Source organism: Ctenocephalides felis, unplaced genomic scaffold (assembly GCF_003426905.1).
Source record: "Ctenocephalides felis isolate EL2017-DRISC unplaced genomic scaffold, ASM342690v1 CF-g0.4_SCAFFOLD_01170, whole genome shotgun sequence".
In the NCBI taxonomy this organism is placed as follows: Eukaryota; Metazoa; Arthropoda; class Insecta; order Siphonaptera; family Pulicidae; genus Ctenocephalides; species Ctenocephalides felis.
This window is the reverse complement of record NW_020537324.1, coordinates 84,792,848-84,814,219: the sequence shown is the minus strand read 5'-3', so window position 1 is coordinate 84,814,219 and position 21,372 is coordinate 84,792,848. Positions and strand designations below refer to the sequence as shown.

The 21,372-nt window shown below is 29.3% G+C and overlaps 2 protein-coding genes across 2 annotated transcripts in view; both read right to left on the bottom strand.

The window, feature by feature from the left end:
• The window catches only part of LOC113367972 (UBX domain-containing protein 7), a gene marked incomplete at its 3' end in the record, with an annotated part of 12,386 nt that extends 11,506 nt beyond the window's left edge, over window positions 1–880 (bottom strand). Inside the window, 3 exon segments of the mRNA XM_026609540.1 lie at window positions 50–191; window positions 326–507; window positions 681–880. Of these exon segments, the coding sequence (XP_026465325.1) occupies window positions 50–191; window positions 326–507; window positions 681–723 (367 nt within the window).
• Window positions 881–2,520: 1,640 nt separating this feature from the next.
• Window positions 2,521–17,620, bottom strand: LOC113367846 (sodium-coupled monocarboxylate transporter 1-like). The gene is given in 15 exon segments (XM_026609423.1): window positions 2,521–2,583; window positions 2,641–2,728; window positions 2,794–2,949; window positions 5,370–5,469; window positions 5,539–5,674; window positions 5,751–5,912; window positions 8,545–8,653; window positions 9,724–9,945; window positions 12,282–12,422; window positions 12,482–12,636; window positions 14,048–14,115; window positions 14,688–14,805; window positions 15,643–15,802; window positions 17,429–17,472; window positions 17,474–17,620. Coding segments are annotated over 15 exon segments (1,869 nt in total).
• Window positions 17,621–21,372: the final 3,752 nt, after the last annotated feature.

Genomic DNA, 21,372 nt, shown 5'->3' with positions numbered 1-21,372 from the left:
ATAATTAAATATATATATATATATATATATATATATTATATCTACTCACTTGCTTCCTCACTAAAATCCCTCAAAGGTACGAAAACAGATCTAGTTGCATGCCTTTTCCTTCCAAAAGTCGTAAAATTATCCTCTTCTGCAGATATCAAACAATCCATTCGAGGTGCTATGGGTGCTCTAACATCATCATCCTAAAAAATAAATAATACAAAACATTGGAGTATCAAAATTAAAATTATAAATAACATCTTCGAGTATAATATGTTTCTTTAATATGATTATTGGTTTAATATGATTATTATTATTAGATATCTATTCGACTCACGTCACCGGTGAGATCCTGGTAGTCTAAACTCGATGATCCACCAGCCATAGAAGCACCAACGTGAGATTCAATTTCATTTTGTACGGATTGAGGAGGCGTTCCTTCCATATGTAAATGTACGGCTAGTTCTAAATCATAATTCGCAGCCTGCAATATTTGTTCAGCTACTTCGGATGTTGTTCCTGGGGGGAAAGACAATATTGACTTAAAATAATTATAAATTAATTAAATGAAATATATATATATATATATATATATATATATATATATATAAATATATATATATATAACAAACTGCATACCGTATTTATACAACTAGCTCATACAAAATTATTTCAAGAATTTGTTTTATTACCTGTAACATCCATAAACATTTGAACTTGACTCGGCTCTGCCATTGTTTTATTTAAAATGCTACTTCTTAAAATACACTTACACTTAATAAATAACTTCCATAAAAATATTTAAACTATATTATTATAATTATAAAAAAAGTTTACACTTGTCATATTTTATACTTAGTTTTTTTCAGCAAATTGAAACAAAACAATTGCGTGTGAATGTTGAGACGGTTAAATACTTAATAAATATTTTTAAACACTATAAATTTTGTTAGTTTTTATACAAATATTAATCTAGAAATACTTTTAATAAAAAATAAAATTGTTAAATGTGACAGCTCATGATTAGATATAAACAGCAGTGTTGACATATGAGAAGTTTTAAATTAGTGTTGCCAGAGGAAGAAAACCTGTTAAAATGGCGCGGGAAATTTGAATTTATTCAAATTCAAATTAGATTTTTGTTTATACATAAACTTATTGACTTTAGTTATTTACTAAGCAAGTTTTTAAGATTAATTATGAATATTTGAGATTTATTATATAATATTTATACATCACAAAAGTTAAACTAGTGGTGTATGGCATCGTGGCTTAGGGCAAATTGCTGGAATTTCCTGTACCGTAATGAAATATTCGAGAAATTTTAAACGTTTTCGAATATATTATTACAAATACTGTACTTTCATTATTTTTGCTTTCTTGTTTGTTATATCTGAGCAAATCAAATGTAGATCATAAATCAATTTATCTCCAGAACATTAACAATCGTCATTTCATTTCGAATTCAATTTCAAAAAAAAAGTTGCCTAATTTACACAAAATTGAAAAAATGCTCCGATGAAGTCACAGTCTAAATGCGTTTGCAAATAATTCTGTGCGACATTTTTACTTATACTGTGCTTAGCTTGGCGGCATTTTTCATTTTTCATTAGTTTTCACAAAATTGAAAAAGTGCCTACATGAACAGTCTAAACGCACTTGAGTAAACATTTGTACCAAAGTGGCGCTTAGACTGTGCTTAGCCTGGGTAATTTTTTGAATTTTTAATCCAAAATTGCAAAAATATTTTTTGGAAAAAAAATTAGAAACAATTTTTGTTCCGAAAGCAATTATTATGTTAAGACAAGCAGAAAGTTCTTTGAATAATTTAAATCGGACGCTTAGTTCTCTCAAAAACTGCCATTTTTTTACATTTAGCTCTGTATTTCCGAAGCCGCTGAGCCTACCTTTGCTAAAAACTAATAACCACTTTTCCCTGTCATTACGAACTGAATGTTTTTTGGATCATTCAAATCGGATACTCAGATCTCTCAAAAACACGATTTCTATTTTCTGCACTCTTTGCTCCATATCTCCGTAACGGCTGGACCTGCCTTTGCCAAAAACTAATCAGCACATATCCCTATTGATAGGAATCGAATGTTTTTTAAACCATTCAAATCGGTTGATCTGTGCGCCCGAAAACGTGACTGGAAAATTATATCCATACATACATACACACACACACATCAATTTTTTCTGAGGTATGTCAAAATGTTCAGAAACCTTCAAAACGTCGAGAAATGTAATAATTATTAATTTCGATTTTCGGCCCATTACAATAACTTACCCTACGGGAAGTTAATAATAGAGATTTATTATATAATATTCATACATCACAAAACTTAAACAACAAATTTATACAAAAAACACGAATTTAACCTCATAAATTTACTATAACAAATATTAAAATTTAAACTTACTTATAACAAAGTGCAAATATTTTCATAAATATACATTTGTTTTTGGCACAATTAACAACAATTGTAAATAATTAAATTATTTATAACAAATTCTAACTAAACTCAAAGGTCAATCATGTTTTGATGAAGGTGCTCGAGAAATGTTGTGCATCTCTGCTGAATCCAAACCATTCTACAAAATAATATTAATAATAATAAAACTGATATATCATATTATTTATATACTTACACTAGTTTTAATAATATTATCAGAATTCATAACAATTTGTTCATTCGCTGGAATTATACAAGGAGGTCCTTTATACTTTGGAAGCCACCTGAGAAACACAATTATATTTTATTTAGATTTTATCCAATTGTATATCAATTTTTGTCAAATTACTTTTGTACAAATGGTGTGAATAAATCAGGATGTATCAGGGAAGCGTCTGCACCACCTGTCAGGAAAGAAACTGCTGAACCGATTACTATTGTGGTGACGACTCCGACGAGGGTGTAGTATAGGTATGATAGTCTGTATAGGGCAAAAACCTGGGCACTGGGAAAAGATAATTATATATATATATATATATATATATATATACATATATATATATATATATATATATATATATTGTGATCAAGTTTTTCAGTCACAAGTCGAAAAAATAAAAACAGAACGTAAATATAAATCTTCTTCAATACGTTTCGAGCAATTGTACTAGCTCATCATTCAGCTAAAATGCAGACAGAGTAATAAAATAAAGTAACAAAATAAAATAAAACAGAATTAAAATTATATGTACCAAACCAGTTTAAAATTATTTTATATAAAATTTGACAATTGAAACATCAACATTTTGTTCTAAAAACAAAAAATAAGTATATATATACGAGGTCTGTTCAAAAAGTTTTCGTAATTTTCGTTTTTTCAAAAAAATATTTATTTATTCGTCTACATTAATGTGGTCCCCTTCAAAGTAGTCCCCCCCAGATATAATACACTTATGCCAGCGTTTTTTCCAATTTTCGAAGCACCCTTGATATTCACTTTTTGATATGTCCTTGAGCACTCTCGGCGATTCGGCCTTTATTTCTTCAATCGAGGAAAACCGCCGTCCTTTCATGGGTCTCTTCAACTTTGGGAATAGGAAAAAGTCACACGGAGCCATATCTGGTGAATTTTTGCACTTTGCAACACTTTATTTCATTTTTTACGCAAAATTTAATACAAATTCTTTGACTTTTCAATTCTTCCATTGTAAAAATCGCCGAGCTCAGAAAAACACGTCGAACCTTAGCGACTACCACAGACAAAGTAAACAGTGAATATAGCTGAAAATTTCATCATACTTTAGGGGCATGTATACCAACACAATAAAAAAAAAATTTTGACAATCAGACACTCCAGACCCGCGAAATTTAATTATTAGTAATTCCGGGTACTTTTTGAACAGACCATGTATATAGAATTTTGAACAATAAAATCGAGTAATCGAAATATTTCAAATTCTGAAAGAGAAGATAAAAGAAAATATCAAGTGGTAAAAAATTGTTCAAATATTAAAAAAATCAGACTTACATACATTAAGTATTAATTAAATATTAATTAAGTATTATTATTATTTTGATAGCTGTCAAAAAGCAAAGAAGAAGAACTTCTCTTATTAACACATTGTGAATTTAAAAAAATGAAAACAGATTCAGCAAACCTTCTTAGGTCAACATTTTGTTCAATATATAAAATAACGTGATTGTTTAAATCAAAGGTGTGTTTAAAATTTTGCATATGGTCTGATAGCATTGTTTTGTATTGATTTTTATTTTTTGACTTATAATTATGTTGAAGCATTCTCTTAGATATATATTGTGAACTCTCCCCAATATAGAATTTTTCACAATCATTACAATTCACCTTGTAAACGGAGTCAACAATTCTATTATGTAGTGTTTTTTGATTTTAAAGAAGTATACAAAGAATTTAAAGTATTTTCAAATTTGGAAACTAAAAGAAAACCTTCTTCAGAAAATATCTTTTTTAAAGAATAAGTAAAACTGCCTAAAAATGGTAAAGAAATGATACCTTTATATTGATTTAGAAAAGATGAAGAATTTATTAAACTAGTATCAACAAGTAACGAAAGGTTATTATTATTGATGTTAATTTTATTATTATTTAAATATTGCATACGGTTTTTTATAATATTATTAACTAATTTTAACGGGTATGAGTTGTCTACAAGGTTTTCGCGGATTAAATCTAAATTTTTATTCCAAAAGATGTAATTACTTAAAAGAATAGCTCTATCTATTAATAAAATAATATTAGAAATTTTGATCGAACGGGAATGAAAGGAAAAATAATTAATGTAACGACCGGACCAAGTTGGCTTTTGATACCAGTTTGTATGAATTTTGTTATTATTAAATCTAATAATTTTAATATCTAAAAAGCTAATAGAATTGTCAACCTCTTGTTCACAAGTGAACTGCAAATGTTTACTTTCAGTAAAGTTAAAACAATTCAATGTATGGTTCATATAGTTATTATCTAAACATAAAAGAATGTCATCAACATGTCTAAAATATATGTTGGCCAATTCGCTATAAAAAAACTTCATCGTATTATTTTTCAAAATTCTATATATATACATATTTTTTTGTTTTTAGAACAAAATATTGATGTTTTAATTGTCAAATTTTATATAAAATAAGTTCAAACTGGTTTGGTACGTATAATTTTAATTCTGTTTTATTTTATTTTGTTAGTTTATTTTATTACTCTTTTTGTATTTTAGCTGAATGATAAGCTACTAGTACAATAGCTCGAAACGTATTAAAGAAGATTTATATTTACGTTCTGTTTTTATTTTTTCGACTTGTGGCTGAAAAATTTTATCGCAATATGTTTAAAAATTTAAATAAACAATATCAAGATTTATATATATATATATATATATATTATATATTTCTACTAACATTGGTTCCATTGGTTCTTGGCTGACACCAACGACACTATCCATTACCAAAGAAGTTAAATTACCAACAGGACTGAAGTCCATGATTTCCGTAAAATTTCCTATAAAAAATACCCATAATTAGCAAATTAAATTAGTATAACAACATTTTATTTTGTTTTTTTTTTTACCTAGATCTGCAGAGCATCCTGCAACCGACACAGGTTTTACTGGTAATTTAATTCTTCCTGCAGCAATTTCTGCTTGAGTTCCAAAAGAAATCCAACCGACGAAGAGTAAAGAACTTATGCCACCAGCAAGAGCACCCTGGGTAATAAATAAATTTATATAACTATATATATATATATATATATATATATTTGATTTATTTGATTTTTATTACCTTAGAGTTGGCCCAAGGAAAGAACATCCCCATAGAAAACACTCCGAGCAAACTTCCAGTGGTGATTCCTGATAAAGATTTAGAAGCCTGTACCAAAGTTCCCATTTTTTCCACAACAAAAACTAAAGCAACGCAAATTGCTCCAATTATCACCACAATTATCTAAAAAAGAAAAATATGATATTTTTTATTTATGCTATTTTAAAGTAAAGGTCAAAAGATGTATAGACACCCATTGTCCTAAATGGGACGATGAGATAAACGAGGCTACATAGTCAATTCTCATAATTTTTTAATAAAATTAAGACAAGTATATTTTTCTTCGTTAGTTCTATTTTTGTTTTAGTTAGGAAGTCAGTAAAATTTGCTCGTCAGTAGAGTTCATTTTATGAAATTTGCTCGTCAGTAGAGTTCATTTTATCAAATTTGCTCGTCAGTAGAGTTCATTTTTTCAAATTTGCTCATCAGTAAGTAGAGTTCATTTTATCAAGTTTGCTTGTCAGTAGAGTTTTCATTTTATCAAATTTGCTCGTCAGTAGAGTTCATTTTATTAAATTTGCTCGTCAGTAGAGTTCATTTTATGAAATTTGCTCGTCAGTACAGTTCATTTTATTAAATTTGCTCGTCAGTAGAGTTCATTTTATGAAATTTGCTCGTCAGTAGAGTTCATTTTATCAAATTTGCTTGTCAGTAGAGTCCCTTTCCATCTTGTTTCAGTTTCAAGCTCAGCACAGTTTATTTTACACTTTAATTAATTTGTCAGCAGAGTTTTTTTTATTATTTTTGTTTCAGTCAAGAAGTAGAGTTCCTTTTTTAGTTTGCTCGACAGTAGAGTCCCTTTTCTGTCTTGTTTCAGTTTTATGGTCAGCACAGTTTATTTTCAACTTCAACTAGTTTGCTCGTCAGTAGAGTTGCTTTTTTCTATTTTTGTTTGAGTTGGGAAGTCAATAGAGTACATTTTTTCAAATTTGCTTGTCAGTAGAGTTCATTTTATGAAATTTGCTCGTCAGTAGAGTTCATTTTATCAAATTTGCTCGTCAGTAGAGTTCATTTTATAAAATTTGCTTGTCAGTAGAGTCCTTTCTTATCTTGCTTCAGTTTCATCGTTAGTAGAGTTTTTTCACTCTTTTTGCCAGTAGAGTTCCTTTTTCTATCTTTGTTTTAGCCAGAAAGTCAGTAGAGTTCATTTTTCAAATTTGCTCGTCAGTAGAGTCCTTTCTCTGTCTTGTTTCAGTTTCATCGTCAGTAGAGTTCCTTTTGTCTACCTTTATTTTAGTCAGGAAGTCAATAGAGTTACTTTTTTAGTTTGATCGTAAGAAGGGTTCCTTTTTCCTAATTTTTGTTTTAGCTAGCAAGTCAGTAGTGTTTCTTTATTAGTTTGATCGTCAGTAGAGTTCTTTTTTCCTAATTTTTGTTTTAGCCAGGAAGTCAAAAAAGTTCTTTTTTAGTTTGTTCGTCAGTAGAGTCCTTTCTCTGTCTTGTTTCAGTTTTATGGTCAACACAGTTTATTTTCAACTTCACTTTGTTTGCTCGTCAGTAGAGTTGCTTTTGTCTAACTTTGTTTTAGACAGAAAGTCAGTACATTTCATTTTTCAAATTTGCTCGTCAGTAGAGTCCTTTCTCTGTCTTGTTTCAGTTTCATAGTCAGTACAGTTTATTTTACTCTTATTAGTTTGCTCGTCAGTAGAGTTCCTTTTTTCTATTTTTGTTCTAGTCATTTTTAAAGTTGCTCGTCAGTAGAGTCCCTTTTCATATTAAATTACAAGCACTCACTGTACACCTTCTGAACGATTATGCGGATTTTGATAAATCTTTCTGAAGTTTGTTAAGGAAATTTTCTAGGATGTGCGTGATTATAAAGCACTGGGATGTATGTGCAATATTGTAGAAATAAATAAAAAAATGCAAAAAACGACATGTTTGCATTGAAAACAAATGAAAACTATCATCTGCCAAAAATTTCAATTTACTTATGAACCTAGACAATATTAGAATATGAATAATAAATTTATGATTATGAATAAGAAAAATGAGATGTCTACATTATTATTGCCAAAAAGCAGCTGAGATGTGCCAGAAATTAAAATAATATAAGATACAGTATATGTATGGCAGATTGAATGATACACATATGAACAAGATATGACGAAATAATTCACTTAAAATATGAAATTAAGTATCAATCAGGGCCGGTCCTACCTTTAATGCGATGCATGCGAAAATACGAGCGCACGCCTTAGGGGGCGCCAAGACAAGATTCGGATATTAAATTTTCAATATAGTTTTTTTATTAATAGGTATAAAATTTCTTAGCATCTTTAACTAATCTTTTCACAATATTTTTAAAATTCGTGAAAATTTTGCTTTATAACAACAAATGAGAAAGTAAAGATGAATATGATTAGGAGAAGTTTAAGATGCAATTTTGGATATCTTAAATATTATGAAATTAAATTAATTTAATCCAAAATAAAGTATCAGTGTTAAGTTATGGTTATGGTTATGTTATACCTTCTAAAAGACTTCAGTTTCCAATATATAGTATGGGAATTGACACTCATTATTTTATTTGAAGCAGTTCTATATTTAACATCGCTCATTTTATAAATGTATATGCATTTTGGCGTAAAGAGTAATTTAAAAAACAATAATTATTATTTTTAGGTAAGCGGTAAATATTAGTATATAATATTAAGAAATTGTAGACTTGGGAACAGGACAACGTCTGTCGGGTGATCTAGTTTGATATATTTTCATATATCTCATGCCCCTATCTATCCTATCTATATTTTACCTTCATGATAAAAGACGCCCTTTCCTCAGTAATCGGTTTCTTGTACATAGGTTTGATCAAATCTTGAAAAATCACACCAGTCATTGAATTCAATCCAGTAGACATGGAACTACACAATATAAAGCAACTTTATTACAAATCTATGTCTGCTAGTCAGCATTAGGGTTTTTGGCGAAAATTATGAAATTGGAAAACCGGTTTTTACTGAAAAACGTCGGTTTTCACTGTGTAATTGAAAAATGACAAATATAGCCAAATATAAAAGATAGATGAAAGCGTTTTGATTCTTGAAATCATATCGGTTCAATAGCATTTGATATCTTATTAGCATGCAATGGTTTCCAGAAAGGTTTTGTATATATTAATTTAGATTTTTATACCAGTGTATATATTAATTTAAATCAGTTTGACTTAACTTCCTCTACTCAAACTTGAAAAAAAAACGTTTTTAAACCCTAGAAGCCACAAAGAACAAAAAACTTAGAATTATTATATCAGTCTTTAAAAACAATTAAGCCTAATTCGGTCGCAAGTATGAGAGTATTTTCTATTTCAGTAAATTTTGTGAGTAAACAAAGGACACGTCTAAATAGCAATTCGATAGACGTTATCAGTTTTTTGAAATCATATTTTATTAAACGAAAAAACAATTAGAATGTTTAAAATTAATTAATTAAACTTGTTAGGAACAGGCAATACCCGAGTTTAGCTTAATTATTTTTAAAACTAAAATTGATATTAACAAGTATGTACCAACATGTATCTAATTTTTTTTAATTTAATGATTTTTTTCATTTAAAAATGTATTATTTTTATTTATTCGAAAACTTTCCTTTCATTATAATAAAAATATTCTTTATGTGAAAATGATGCTTGAATAACGAATAATTATTTTCAAAGTTATTTAATCAAGATAAACTATTATTTTTTAGTTATACTAATTAAAATTAGAATAATTTTTCTTACTATCAATAAAATTGAACAATAAATAAATTCAGTCAAATACTGCTCTAAATTACACTAAATTTGCGGATAAATTACAGAATATTCGAGCAAAAATTTATTTTCTATATAAAATTCGAAAACCGGTTAAAACCGTTTTTTTAGTAAAATTAAAATTCGAAAACCGATTTTCTGAAATGTCGGTTTTTGTATAAACCCTAGTCAGGATCTACTTGCCTAAGTGCAGCACTGAAGACTCCACTGACAAAAAGTCCTGGAAGTCCTGGAATTTTCCCAGAAGTCACTTTCATCACAAAATAGGGCAAAAGTTGGTCAGCTTTCGAGATGTCTTTGTTGGTGACAGGATCACAATTATGGAACATTGCGTAAATGACGAGACCGGTGTAACATGACATTGATACTATGGAGAGGATGCCACAGGCTAAAATTGCAATTGTTCTGAAAAAAAAAAGATTAGCATTAAGTTCCAGCAATTTGCCTTAAGGTACGATGCCATACACCACTATAGTGGTATATGGCATCGTGCCTTAAGGCAAATTGCTGGGACTTCCCATACCGTAATGAAATATTCGAGAAATTTTAAACGTTTTCAAATATATCATTACAAATAGTGTAACTTTCATTATTTTTGCTATCTTATTGTTATGTCTGAGCCAATCAAATGTAACTTATAAATAAATCAATTTATCTCCAGAACATTAACAATCTTTATTTCATTTCGAATTCAATTTCAAAAAAATAGTTGCCTAATTTGCACAAAATTGAAAAAGTGCTCGCGTATAGTCACAGTCTAAACGCACATGCAAATAATTCTGTGCGACATTTTCACTTATACTGTGCTTAACTTGGCGGCATTTTCACATTTTTCAATAGTTTTTCATAAAATTGGAAAAGTTCTCCATACATAAGCAGTCTGAACGCACTTGGCTAAACATTTGTACCAGAGTGGCGCTTAGATTGTGCTTAGCCTGGGTAATTTTTAACTTCCCGAAGGAGAAGTTTATGTTTTCATCAAAAAATCCGATTCGCTAATTTTATGTTTTCTCGACGTTTCAAGCCATTCAGAATCGAATGAGATCAAATTTCGAAAAAGTATGTGTGTGTGTAAATCGACGTTTTCTCAAAATCGGTTGGACCGATTTCAAACATTTAAAAGCCATTTTATGTATTTCGACGAAGACTAGCGTTTCTGAGTTTTGTGTGACGATCAGCCAAGCCGTTTCTTTATAAATAGCAGAAAAGTGAAAAAAATTTCGTCCCCGTTTTAGCCCGCAATTCTGAATCGATTATGAAAATTCAAAAACCGTTCGAAAGATATTGGTTGGGAATCGCGCTGATTAGTTTTGGAGAAGATCGGCCGAGCCGTTTTCTAGTAATAACGTGTTAAAATTTTTTTTCGACGATTTTTATTATTATTTTTTTGACGGTAGATACCATAGTCTTCTAGATCATACTAAAATATTATGGCCCTACGACAACTCGTTCAGCTTTAAAAATTCATCAAAGTTTGCAAAAATCAGTATCGTTTTTTTGGCATTTGTCAAAATCAGATTTTGATCGACTTTTCTCAAAAACGCCTGAACCGATTTCAGAAATTGAAAAGCCATTTGATGTATTTCAATGAGGACTATCGTTTGTCCGTTTTGTGAGACGATCTGCTGAACCGTTTCTTTGTAATTTGCAAAAAGTGTTAAACTTTTCGTCCACATTTAAGCTCAAACTACCGAATCGATTTTAAAAAATCAAAAACTGTTTGAAAGATATTAGTTGGGAATGATACTGATTAGTTTTATGTAAAAATCTACCGAGCCGTTTTCTTGTAATTAACTGTTGGAAAAAAATTTAATCCGATTTTTATGGAACTTTTTTCGGCGATATATATCATGGTCTTATAGAACTTACTGAAATATTACGGCTTCACAACAAGTAGTAAACGACAAAGTAGTCTTAATGAACATACTAAACCATTAAACTGGTTCAATTATAAAAATGGTGATTTTTGAAAATTTGCTTTTAGAAAATACTCCGAGTTAACGTGTTCGTTCGTTTTCAATCATGTGTAATAAATCCACTCGGAATACTTTTAATCACTCATAAATTAATTTATTTTTTATTGATTAAGTCGATTATTTACATATTTTGGGAAGTTCATGTAACTTGCCTCAAGGCAAAATACCAATACCAACTAGTTTGAATTTTTATAATCCAAAATTACAAAAAATTTTGTGGAAAATAAAAAAGATGTAATAATTTTTTATCCTCAAAAGCAATTGTTTTGTCAATACAAGCAGAAAGTTTTTTAGATCATTCAAATCGGACGCTTAGTTCACTCAAAAACTGCCATTTTTGCACATTTATCTCCGTATCTCCAAAACGGCTAAACCTGCTTTTGCCAAAAACTAATCACCTCTTCTCCCAATCATTACATATAGAATGTATTTTAGATCATTCAAATCCGATACTCCGTTCTCTTAAAAACTCGATTTGTATTTTCTGCACTCTTTGCTCCGTATCTCCGTAACGGCTGGACCTGTCTTTGCCAAAAACTAACCAACACATCTTCCTATCAATAGAAAAAATGCGGACATACAAAACACACACACACACATCCATTTAGTTTCTGAGGTATTCCAAAATGTTCAGAAACCTTCAAAACGTCGAGAAATGCAAAAAATTTCATTTTCGATTTTCGGCCCATTACTATAACTACCCTACGGGAAGTTAAAAATCAAGGAAAACAAAAACAATATTTTATTGACTATGTTTTATCTTACATGTTAGCCTTTTTAATCGAAGGCATCGCCAGACATCTCTGCACCATCGCCTGGTTCACAGAACAAGTCGCCAGCCAATTGAAGTAGTTTCCAATAGCCACAGTCCAAAAAGTGTGACGAATCGTTGGATCAAAATCCATACTAGAGAAATCCATAATATTTACCAACAATTTGACACAAATAAATACGAAATAAATTACTTGAAAAACTCCAATCTTCCGCTGGCTGAGCTGCGTTCCCAAACAACAGATGGCCCTCCGACTGCAATTGTTCCCAAAAACATGACCGCCAGGACACCACCAAACATGACCGCCGTTTGGATGGTGTCAGTCCATACTACTGCCTTTAGACCACCCTAGGATAGAAAAAAAATATGAGAAATACACAAAAAGCGTTTATACCAAAGTTGACTTAAACAACATAGCTGAAATTTTATTGATCACACGTATTTTTATAACTTCCCATAAGGCAAGTTATAGTAACGAACCAAAAATCTAAAATGAATATTGTCGCATATCTTCAGGTTTGAGAGGTTTCTGAGCATTTTGTCATACCTAAAAAAAAATAAATGTGTGTATTAGGGTTTGTCGGTTTTTAAAAACCAGTTTTAAAAACCGTTTATTTGGCGAAAATTGTGGAATTCGAAAACCGGTTTTTTAGTGAAAAAAGTCGGTTTTCACTGTATAAATGGAAAAGGACAATTATAGCCAAATATAAAAGATAGATGAAAGCGTTTTGATTCTTGAAATCATATCGGTTTAATAGCATTTGATATCTTGTCAGTTTGCAATAATTCCCAGAAAGGTTTTGTATATATTAATTTAGATTTTTATACCGGTGTATAGATCAATTTAGATCAGTGTGACTTCTTCTTGAAGAAGTAACTTCCTCTACTCAAACTTAGAAAAAAGAGTTTCAAACCCCAGAAGCCACAAATTAAAGGACAAAAAACTTAAAATTATTATATCAGGCTTTGAAAAGAATTAAGCATAATTTGGTCGCAAGTATGAGAGTATTTACTATTTCCGGAAATTTTGTGAGTAAACAAAGGACACATCTAAGTAGCAATTTGATAGACGTTTTCAGTTTTTTAAATCATATTTTATTAAACAAAAAAACAATTAAAATGTTTAAAATTAATTTTTTAAAATTGCTCGGAACAGATTACACCTGAGTTTAGCTTAATTGTTTTTAAAACTAAAATTGATATTAACAAGTATGTATCAACATTTATCTAATATTTTCTCATTTATTTTTTAATTTAATAAATTTTTGTTATTTATTAATCTATTATTTTTATTTATTCGCAAACTTTCCTTTCACTATCGTAAGAATATTTTTATTCTTATATGTAAAAATGATGCATGAATAATGAATAATTATTTTCAAAGTTATTTAATCAAACTATTATTTTTTACTTCTACTAATTAAAATTAAATTGATTTTGTTTGACAAAATTGAACAATAAATGAATTCTATTCTATATAAAATTCGAAAACCGGTTAAAACCGGTTTTTTAGTGAAATTAAAATTCGAAAACCGGTTTTCTGAAATGTCGGTTTTTGTATAAACTCTAGTATTTATGCACTGAAGATGAGTCCAATGAAGACCCAAAACGTATGCAAGATTTAAAATTATTTTTTAATTCCGCTTCATTTTTTTATTGATCAGAATTGATATAAATAAAATGTAATAAAATATATTATAATAATGAATTAATAGTATTATAATAAATTAAATTATTAATTAGAAATTGACAAACTTACCAGTGTCGTGTAAAAAATGCAAACCACGCAAACTATAGGCGATATCAAATGCAGATTTATTCCTGTAACTAAATTAAACAAAATAATCAAATATAATTTTTAATTTATTTATATATATACATATATATTAGGGTGGTCCTTAATATGGATGTTTTTGAGTTTTCTTGCTCCCAGGTGCTTAAATGCTTCCCAATTAAAAAGAAAAGTTCTCTAAAAGTTTTAGCTCTTAATAACACCTTTAAGATAGTCCGCACTCCAAACAAAGTTTCTTATGGAAATAACATTGATAAAATTTCATTTGATTTTTACAATTTCATAACATGGCGACAAGAGAATTAAAATTTTGGGTATAACATTGTATTTGCTTATTTTAATCATAAATAAAAAAATTACGACAAAAATTTGATATATTTTATAAACTAAGTATTTACCAAGAACGAAAAACCAAGAAACTTGGGTTGGGGTGCGGACTATCTTAAAGTTAATATTAAGAGCTGAAACTTTCAGAGAAGTTGTTTTTATCAATTTGGAAGCATTTGAGTCCCTGGGAGCAAAGAAATTCGTAAACATCCATATTAAGGACCACCCTTGAATAAATAAAAATATATAAATATATTTTACATATATATTTTATCTTTACCTTGACTAAATGCGAGAGCTGGTACATAAATCACAATCGGTATATACAAAAGCATTTTTATCACAAAAATCACAGAACCCATCAGACGAACCGGTTGGTTAAACCTTAGTTTCAAATACTAAAAATAATAATAATGATTTTATTAATAAAATAAAATTAACAATTAATTAGTACCCCCTAAATTTGCATATAACCTACAACACAATAGCACCGCTTCAAAATCACAAATGAAACTGATGTAATTAGTTATAAATGAAAAAAAACTAGATAAATATTATTTAATATATCATAATTAAACTTATTTCATGAATATAGGGTAATAGATATTGTATATATTTATACGTTTATATAACTTTGTTACAAAATCGTGGGTTTCGTTAATGTAACGTAGCCGTTGCGTATAGTTAAGAATTAGAGTATAACTACTTTAGTATATTAAGTAAGCTGCAAAAACGAATAATATTTTTAATATAATATTTATTAAAAAAAGTCCATATTACTAAAAAAATTAATTAATAACTAGCATCAATGACACATCACGTGTACACTACTTTTTTTGAAAACATAACAAAAACGAAGCAGTTACGTTTACCATTTGTGGAACAAAATGAATGATTATTCAGAAAGTAGTATTCAAAGATTGATAATGTATTTTTCACTTTTTAAAGAGTTATTTCTATATTTATTGCAAATTCTATGTTCCACTGCATTTTTAGATACCATCGAAAAACACATTTATGCGTTATCTCGGTACTTTGAAAACGTAACAAAAACGTAACCGTTTTTTTCCTAGTTGAGCAAAATAAATGTCCTTGGGTATGCCTTCAAATTACGTGAATAAATGTCTTTGGCAATGTCTTCAAAATTACGTGACATTAAGATTTTTATTATATAGTCAGGTTTACTTTTCAAATTGTATTTTATACTATTATGATTACTAAAATAAATGTTTTACCTCATAGCTGGAAGTGATTTGTAATTTATAAAACACCGGTAAATATATCAAAGCCATCGTTAAAGATACGAAACATTCAGGACACACAATCATCCAGTATTGAGTACCGTATGTGTACATTTCTGCAGGTAATCCGAGCAAAGATATTCCAGAAATGTAACTGAAAACATAATATAATATAAGGTGATTAGTTTTTGGAAAAGGCAGGTTCATACGTTTTGGAGATTCGGAGCTAAATGTGCAAAAAATGGCAGTTTTTGAGAGAACTAAGCTAAATAATTTTAACCTTGCAATTCAGTTTATATTATTCCTACAAATATTCGATAATGTTACAGTATTTATAATAATCTATTTAAAAATATTTGATATTCCTCGAACATTTCGTTACGGTAAGGGAAGTTCCAGCAATTTGCCTTAAGGTTCAATGCCATATACCACTAGCTTATTTAAAAACCGATACAAATCTTATAATAATCCAACGACAAGTTATAACAATACAACAAGAATTTTATATAAATCCGGTGAGAATCTTATAAAAATCCAACAAGCATCGAAATTTTTATTGCGATTTCATTGTCTATTAGGTTATTTTTATTAAATTTCGGCAATATTATAAGATTCTTTTATTAAATAAATTTTATTCAAAATATTGTGGAGCCGGATTAAAAAAGTCTATATTATTTTTATTATATATTTTAAATTATTAATGTGGTCGGTGAGAATAGTTTTAAATTGTCTAGAATTAACTATATATCTTATATATAAAATTCTTCTGTACGGGTGTATGATTTGATACTCCTCCTAAACATTTATTCGGATTTTGATAATTTATTTTAAAGTTTGTCAAAGAAAATTTTTAATATTTAATTAACGATATAACTTTAGTAATATTGTAGAAATGAATGGCAAAAATTGCAAAAAAAACACTTATCATTGTTTGATATTGAAAACATTTGCATTGTCATCTGTTAGAAATGTCAATTCACTTAAAATTTAGGTGAAATTAAGAGCCTAGATAATATTAGAATGTAATATACAAGAAAAATGTAATGTCAACATTATTATTACCGAAAAGCAGTTGAAATGTGCTAAAAATTAAAATAATATAACGTACAGTCAACAGAATAGATTTGGCAGATGAAATTGTATAATTCAGTTTAATAAATAACCCAACAAGTCCAAAATTGCATATACATTATTTTTTTAAACAGATGCAAGTCGCATTTTGGTTTACTCTACTAAATTATTTAAACACAGAAGATTATTTCTACTTATTAAAAAAATAATTTAGATTTTTGTTTCGTGTGCCAAAAATTCATTTGTTTGGCATTGGATATAAAATATTTAGCAAGTTGATCTTAGATTGTTGAACTAGATTTTACAAATTAATTCAACTAAGACTGGAACATAAACAATGATGTTTGTTAAATTATTAGTAAGAAAAATGTACTTTGGAAATTATAATTGCCAAAATGCAACTAATATGTGGTACGAGATTATGAAAATTATTGAAGCAATTTATATTTGGTAGAAAAATCAAGTGTGATATTGTTCTAATGCAGATACTAATTTAATTTTTTTCTGAATTTCTTATACTGCTTATGCTAAGACCATAAATGAATTGCAAAGGCAGGACATCAAATGGGATATTTAAAAGTATAGGATAGGGTATTAAAAAATTTGGGACTTTTGAATTGTAGATGTTGGTACAGGACAACATATGTCGGGTCATCTAGTATATATATATATATATATATATATATATATAAATCTATTTCCCTCTTACCTGGCAATAAGAGACATCGAAATGGGAAAAATGCCCATAGTCTTTTCCTCCCATTAGATACTGCTGTGTATTATTCTGCTTTTCTTTTGCAAAAAATGCAAAATAAACCCCGACCAAGGCCGAAACGACCAACATAAATCCAAAAACTGAATAATCCAGCAAATCGAACAACTGGTCTTCATCTGATGCCATTTTGATCAAATTTGTGAAACGTCCTTAGATCCTAATTTTGGGAAAAAAATCAACTGGGGAGAAAAGAACTAGATTTAAACACATATTTTACCAATTGTTATTTTTTTCAAAAACATTTTTTTCCAGTGCGTTTCTTACACGAACGATTCGTTTAATGGCTTAATTAAATTACATACAGATTTGCAAATGTTAAAATAGTGAATAACAATAAAATGTCGTCATTGGACTTTTAATTGTACCGATAATAATTTTGTTTATAAATATTACCGCATAGGAAATTATTCAATAATTTATAATCGACTGCGCGAGGTTTCTTATTTGTGATCGAATCGAAAACGATCACGTTTTTAGACATCACGACTGTTTAATTTAATAGAGTTGTAAAAACATAAATAAAAATAGACAGTGGAAAAATGAAATAAATAGTCATAATAAATTCTAGACTGGCCTGTTGGCCAGTTTCTATATTTGTAACGTGAGCGTCATCCATTCTAGATGAGTGCACTTACTCGAAGAGTGTGCGTAAAGAAGTTTTACTTCAAATTAAAAAAAAAACTAGTGGGGTGTATGGCATCGTGCCTTAAGGCAAATTGCTGGAATTTCCCGTACCGTAATGAAATATTCGAGAAATTTTATTTCATTTCGAATTCAATTTCAGAAAAAAATAGTTGCCTAATTTGCACAAAATTGAAAAAGTGCTCCCGTATAGTCACAGCCTAAACGCATTTGCAAATAATTCTGTGCGACATTTTCACTTATACTGTGCTTAGCTTGGCGGCATTTTCACATTTTTCAATAGTTTTCACAAAATTGGAAAAGTGCTCCAATACATAAACAGTCTAAAAGCACCTGGGTAAACATTTGTACCAGAGTGGCGCTTAGACCGTGCTCAGCCTGGGTCATTTTTTGAATTTTTAATCCAAAATTACAAAAATACTTTTTCAAAAAAAAAGAATTAGAAATATTTTTTTTTTCCAAAAGCAATTGTTCTGTTAAAACAAGCAGAATATTCTTTGAATCATTTAAATCGGACGCTTAGTTCTCTCAAAAACTGCCATTTTTTTTAACATTTAGCTCTGTATCTCCGAAACCGCTGGGCCTACCTTCGCTAAAAACTAATTAACACTTTTCTCGTCCTGAACGTTTTTTGGATCATACAAATCGGATGATCCGTTCTCTCAAAAACTCTATTTCTTTTTTCTGCACTCTTTGCTCCATATCTCCGTAACGGCTGGACCTGCCTTTACCAAAAAGTAATCAGCACATATCTCTATCAATAGAAATCGAATGTTTTTAAACCTTTTTAAATTTAAATGTTTAAATGTTTTTAAATTTCAATGACGTGCTAATTAGGTTTTGGCAAAGGTAGGTCCTGCCGTTTCGGAGATATGAGGCAAAAAGTGCCAAAAAACGGTAACTCAGTTTTTAAGATAACGGAGCGTCCGATTTAAATAATTAAAAAAACATTTTACTTGTACTAACAAGATGAAGAACTGATTAGATTTTTGAGAAGGCAGGTCTAGCGGTTTCGGAGATCTAGTGGAAAAAGTACAAAAAAATGCCATTTGGCGGTCAAAAATGATCATTAGACATATGCACATCGAATTATCAGATATTTTCTAGAGATTTTAATAATGTGTATCAATTTTGTTTACATTCCTATAGGTTCCGTACTAATGCTTATTCGTTAGACAGCGACGCGGCGCTCACGCGCTTCGACATTTTGTCTCTGTGCAACTAAAGCAGTACTTTGAACAAAATTTACAAAATATTTATATAGAAAACATTTTTTTCAGTTTTATTCAAAAAAAGCCATTTTTCCCAAAAATTTAAATTTTTTCATAAATATAATTTTTTCAAATTTAAAAAAAAAAATTCAATCTTTTTTAAATAAATAATTTTTGGTACGGGAAATTCCAGCAATATGCCTTAAAGCACGATCCAATGCACCACTAGTTATGATTTATTAATTAAACCTTTGCATATAAATAAAAATGTTGTGTCCACACATACCTAATTAATAATCTAATCCCATTCTCCATCCATCACTAATTTAAAATATTGAATGCAACAACAATATCTCCATTTTGATTATTACAATTTCACCATAATGTTTATATTTTTATTTTATCACCTGTCGATCCTGATTCGAATCAAGATTCGAGACTCAAGACTCGAAGAGTAGACATACTGGCGGTTTTAAGAGGTTCTTAATCCACTTAACTATTGTGTAAGTTTGTTAAAGATGTTGCACAATATTGCAGAGATTGAGAAACTTGAGAAAATTTGAGAAACTTACTGTTTTTCCTCATGCAGTTTTCTTCAGAAATTAGAAGACTTTCTTCTCCAACATTTCTTTGTACCACATATCAGAAGCTTTTCAAATAAATTTTGTCGATTGATCTTGGAGTCCATGTCTCTGATCCTTACAGAGTCATGATGCAAATTTGATTAGATCAATCGATTGATTTACTATAATTAATTAGAGCTCTCGTGGAGAGTTTTCATATTCACGAATATTTTGAATTCCAGTAGATCCCAATAGCCTAAATAAAACTTCGATTTTGATTTAATTCTTTCTTGGTTTTTGGTTGTCTTTAGAATTTTCTCTCTCCAGCTAGTACTAATAGCTTTCAGAAGAAATGATCCTGATGAGTTCTTTCTTTCTATATTTCCTAATAATCTTTTACTATTATCTTAAGAGGCAAGTACATAGTTTATTGACACTATCGACACTTTTGATTTTTTTCTCCATATCTGCAATCAACCACGAAGATTCTATCCACCAGCAATCAAATTTTTTCACTAGAAATATTCCAACTAATCACAGAAAGAAAAAAATCCTTTATAGTGTACATAAGAGAAAACTTATCATGATGATTGATTAAAAAGAGTTTTTATAAGAATCTAACAGGCAAAATGTATATCGATATTTTTATGAAAAGGTTTCAAATTCCTGTCGCAAGTCAATTCTTCTATTCAGACAATCTGCAAAACGTCGCTTCCTCATTATTTTGTCAAGTGATACACTTATATTTAGATTAGTATATACATACACACACATATATATATATATATATATATATATATATATATATATATACATACACATATATATATATATATATATATATATATATATATACATATTAGAGCGGGTCGATTTGTATGGGGTCAAAAAAAGTCGCTTAGGGCACACATCATTTCGGATACTAGGGATCAAAATAAGATACTTTGCTGAAAAAACTATAACTTTGAAATGAATTCTGTTGTCCCGTGTAATGACCCAAAATAAGGGTTGAAATTTGAAAATTCCATTTTGATCGATTTAGAGTGCCCCATCGCGTCCAAATTAATGACCGACCCCCCACTAACTTGGGAAAGCCGATTCACTCATGCCCGTGGTTCATCCCTGAGCGGTTTTTCAACATTCAACCCTTATTTTCGGGTCAACGCACGGGACATCAGAATTTATTTCACAAACATCTTTTCTCGAAGAAAGACCAAATGGCCTTCCAAAACGTTTGCCAAAGCAATTTATTACCATATTATTATCTGCTAAGCTAACATACGTATGGCAGGTAGCGAGGACGTCGCTTTGCTCTTAAATATATAAGTTTTTCTCTTCAAAACCTTATTTTCTTTCGAGTCAACACTTCATTTTCAAGGCATTATTTTATTAACTTCCCATGGGGTAGTTATAGTAATGGGCCGAGAATCAAAAATGAAAATTTTTGCATTTCTCGACGTTT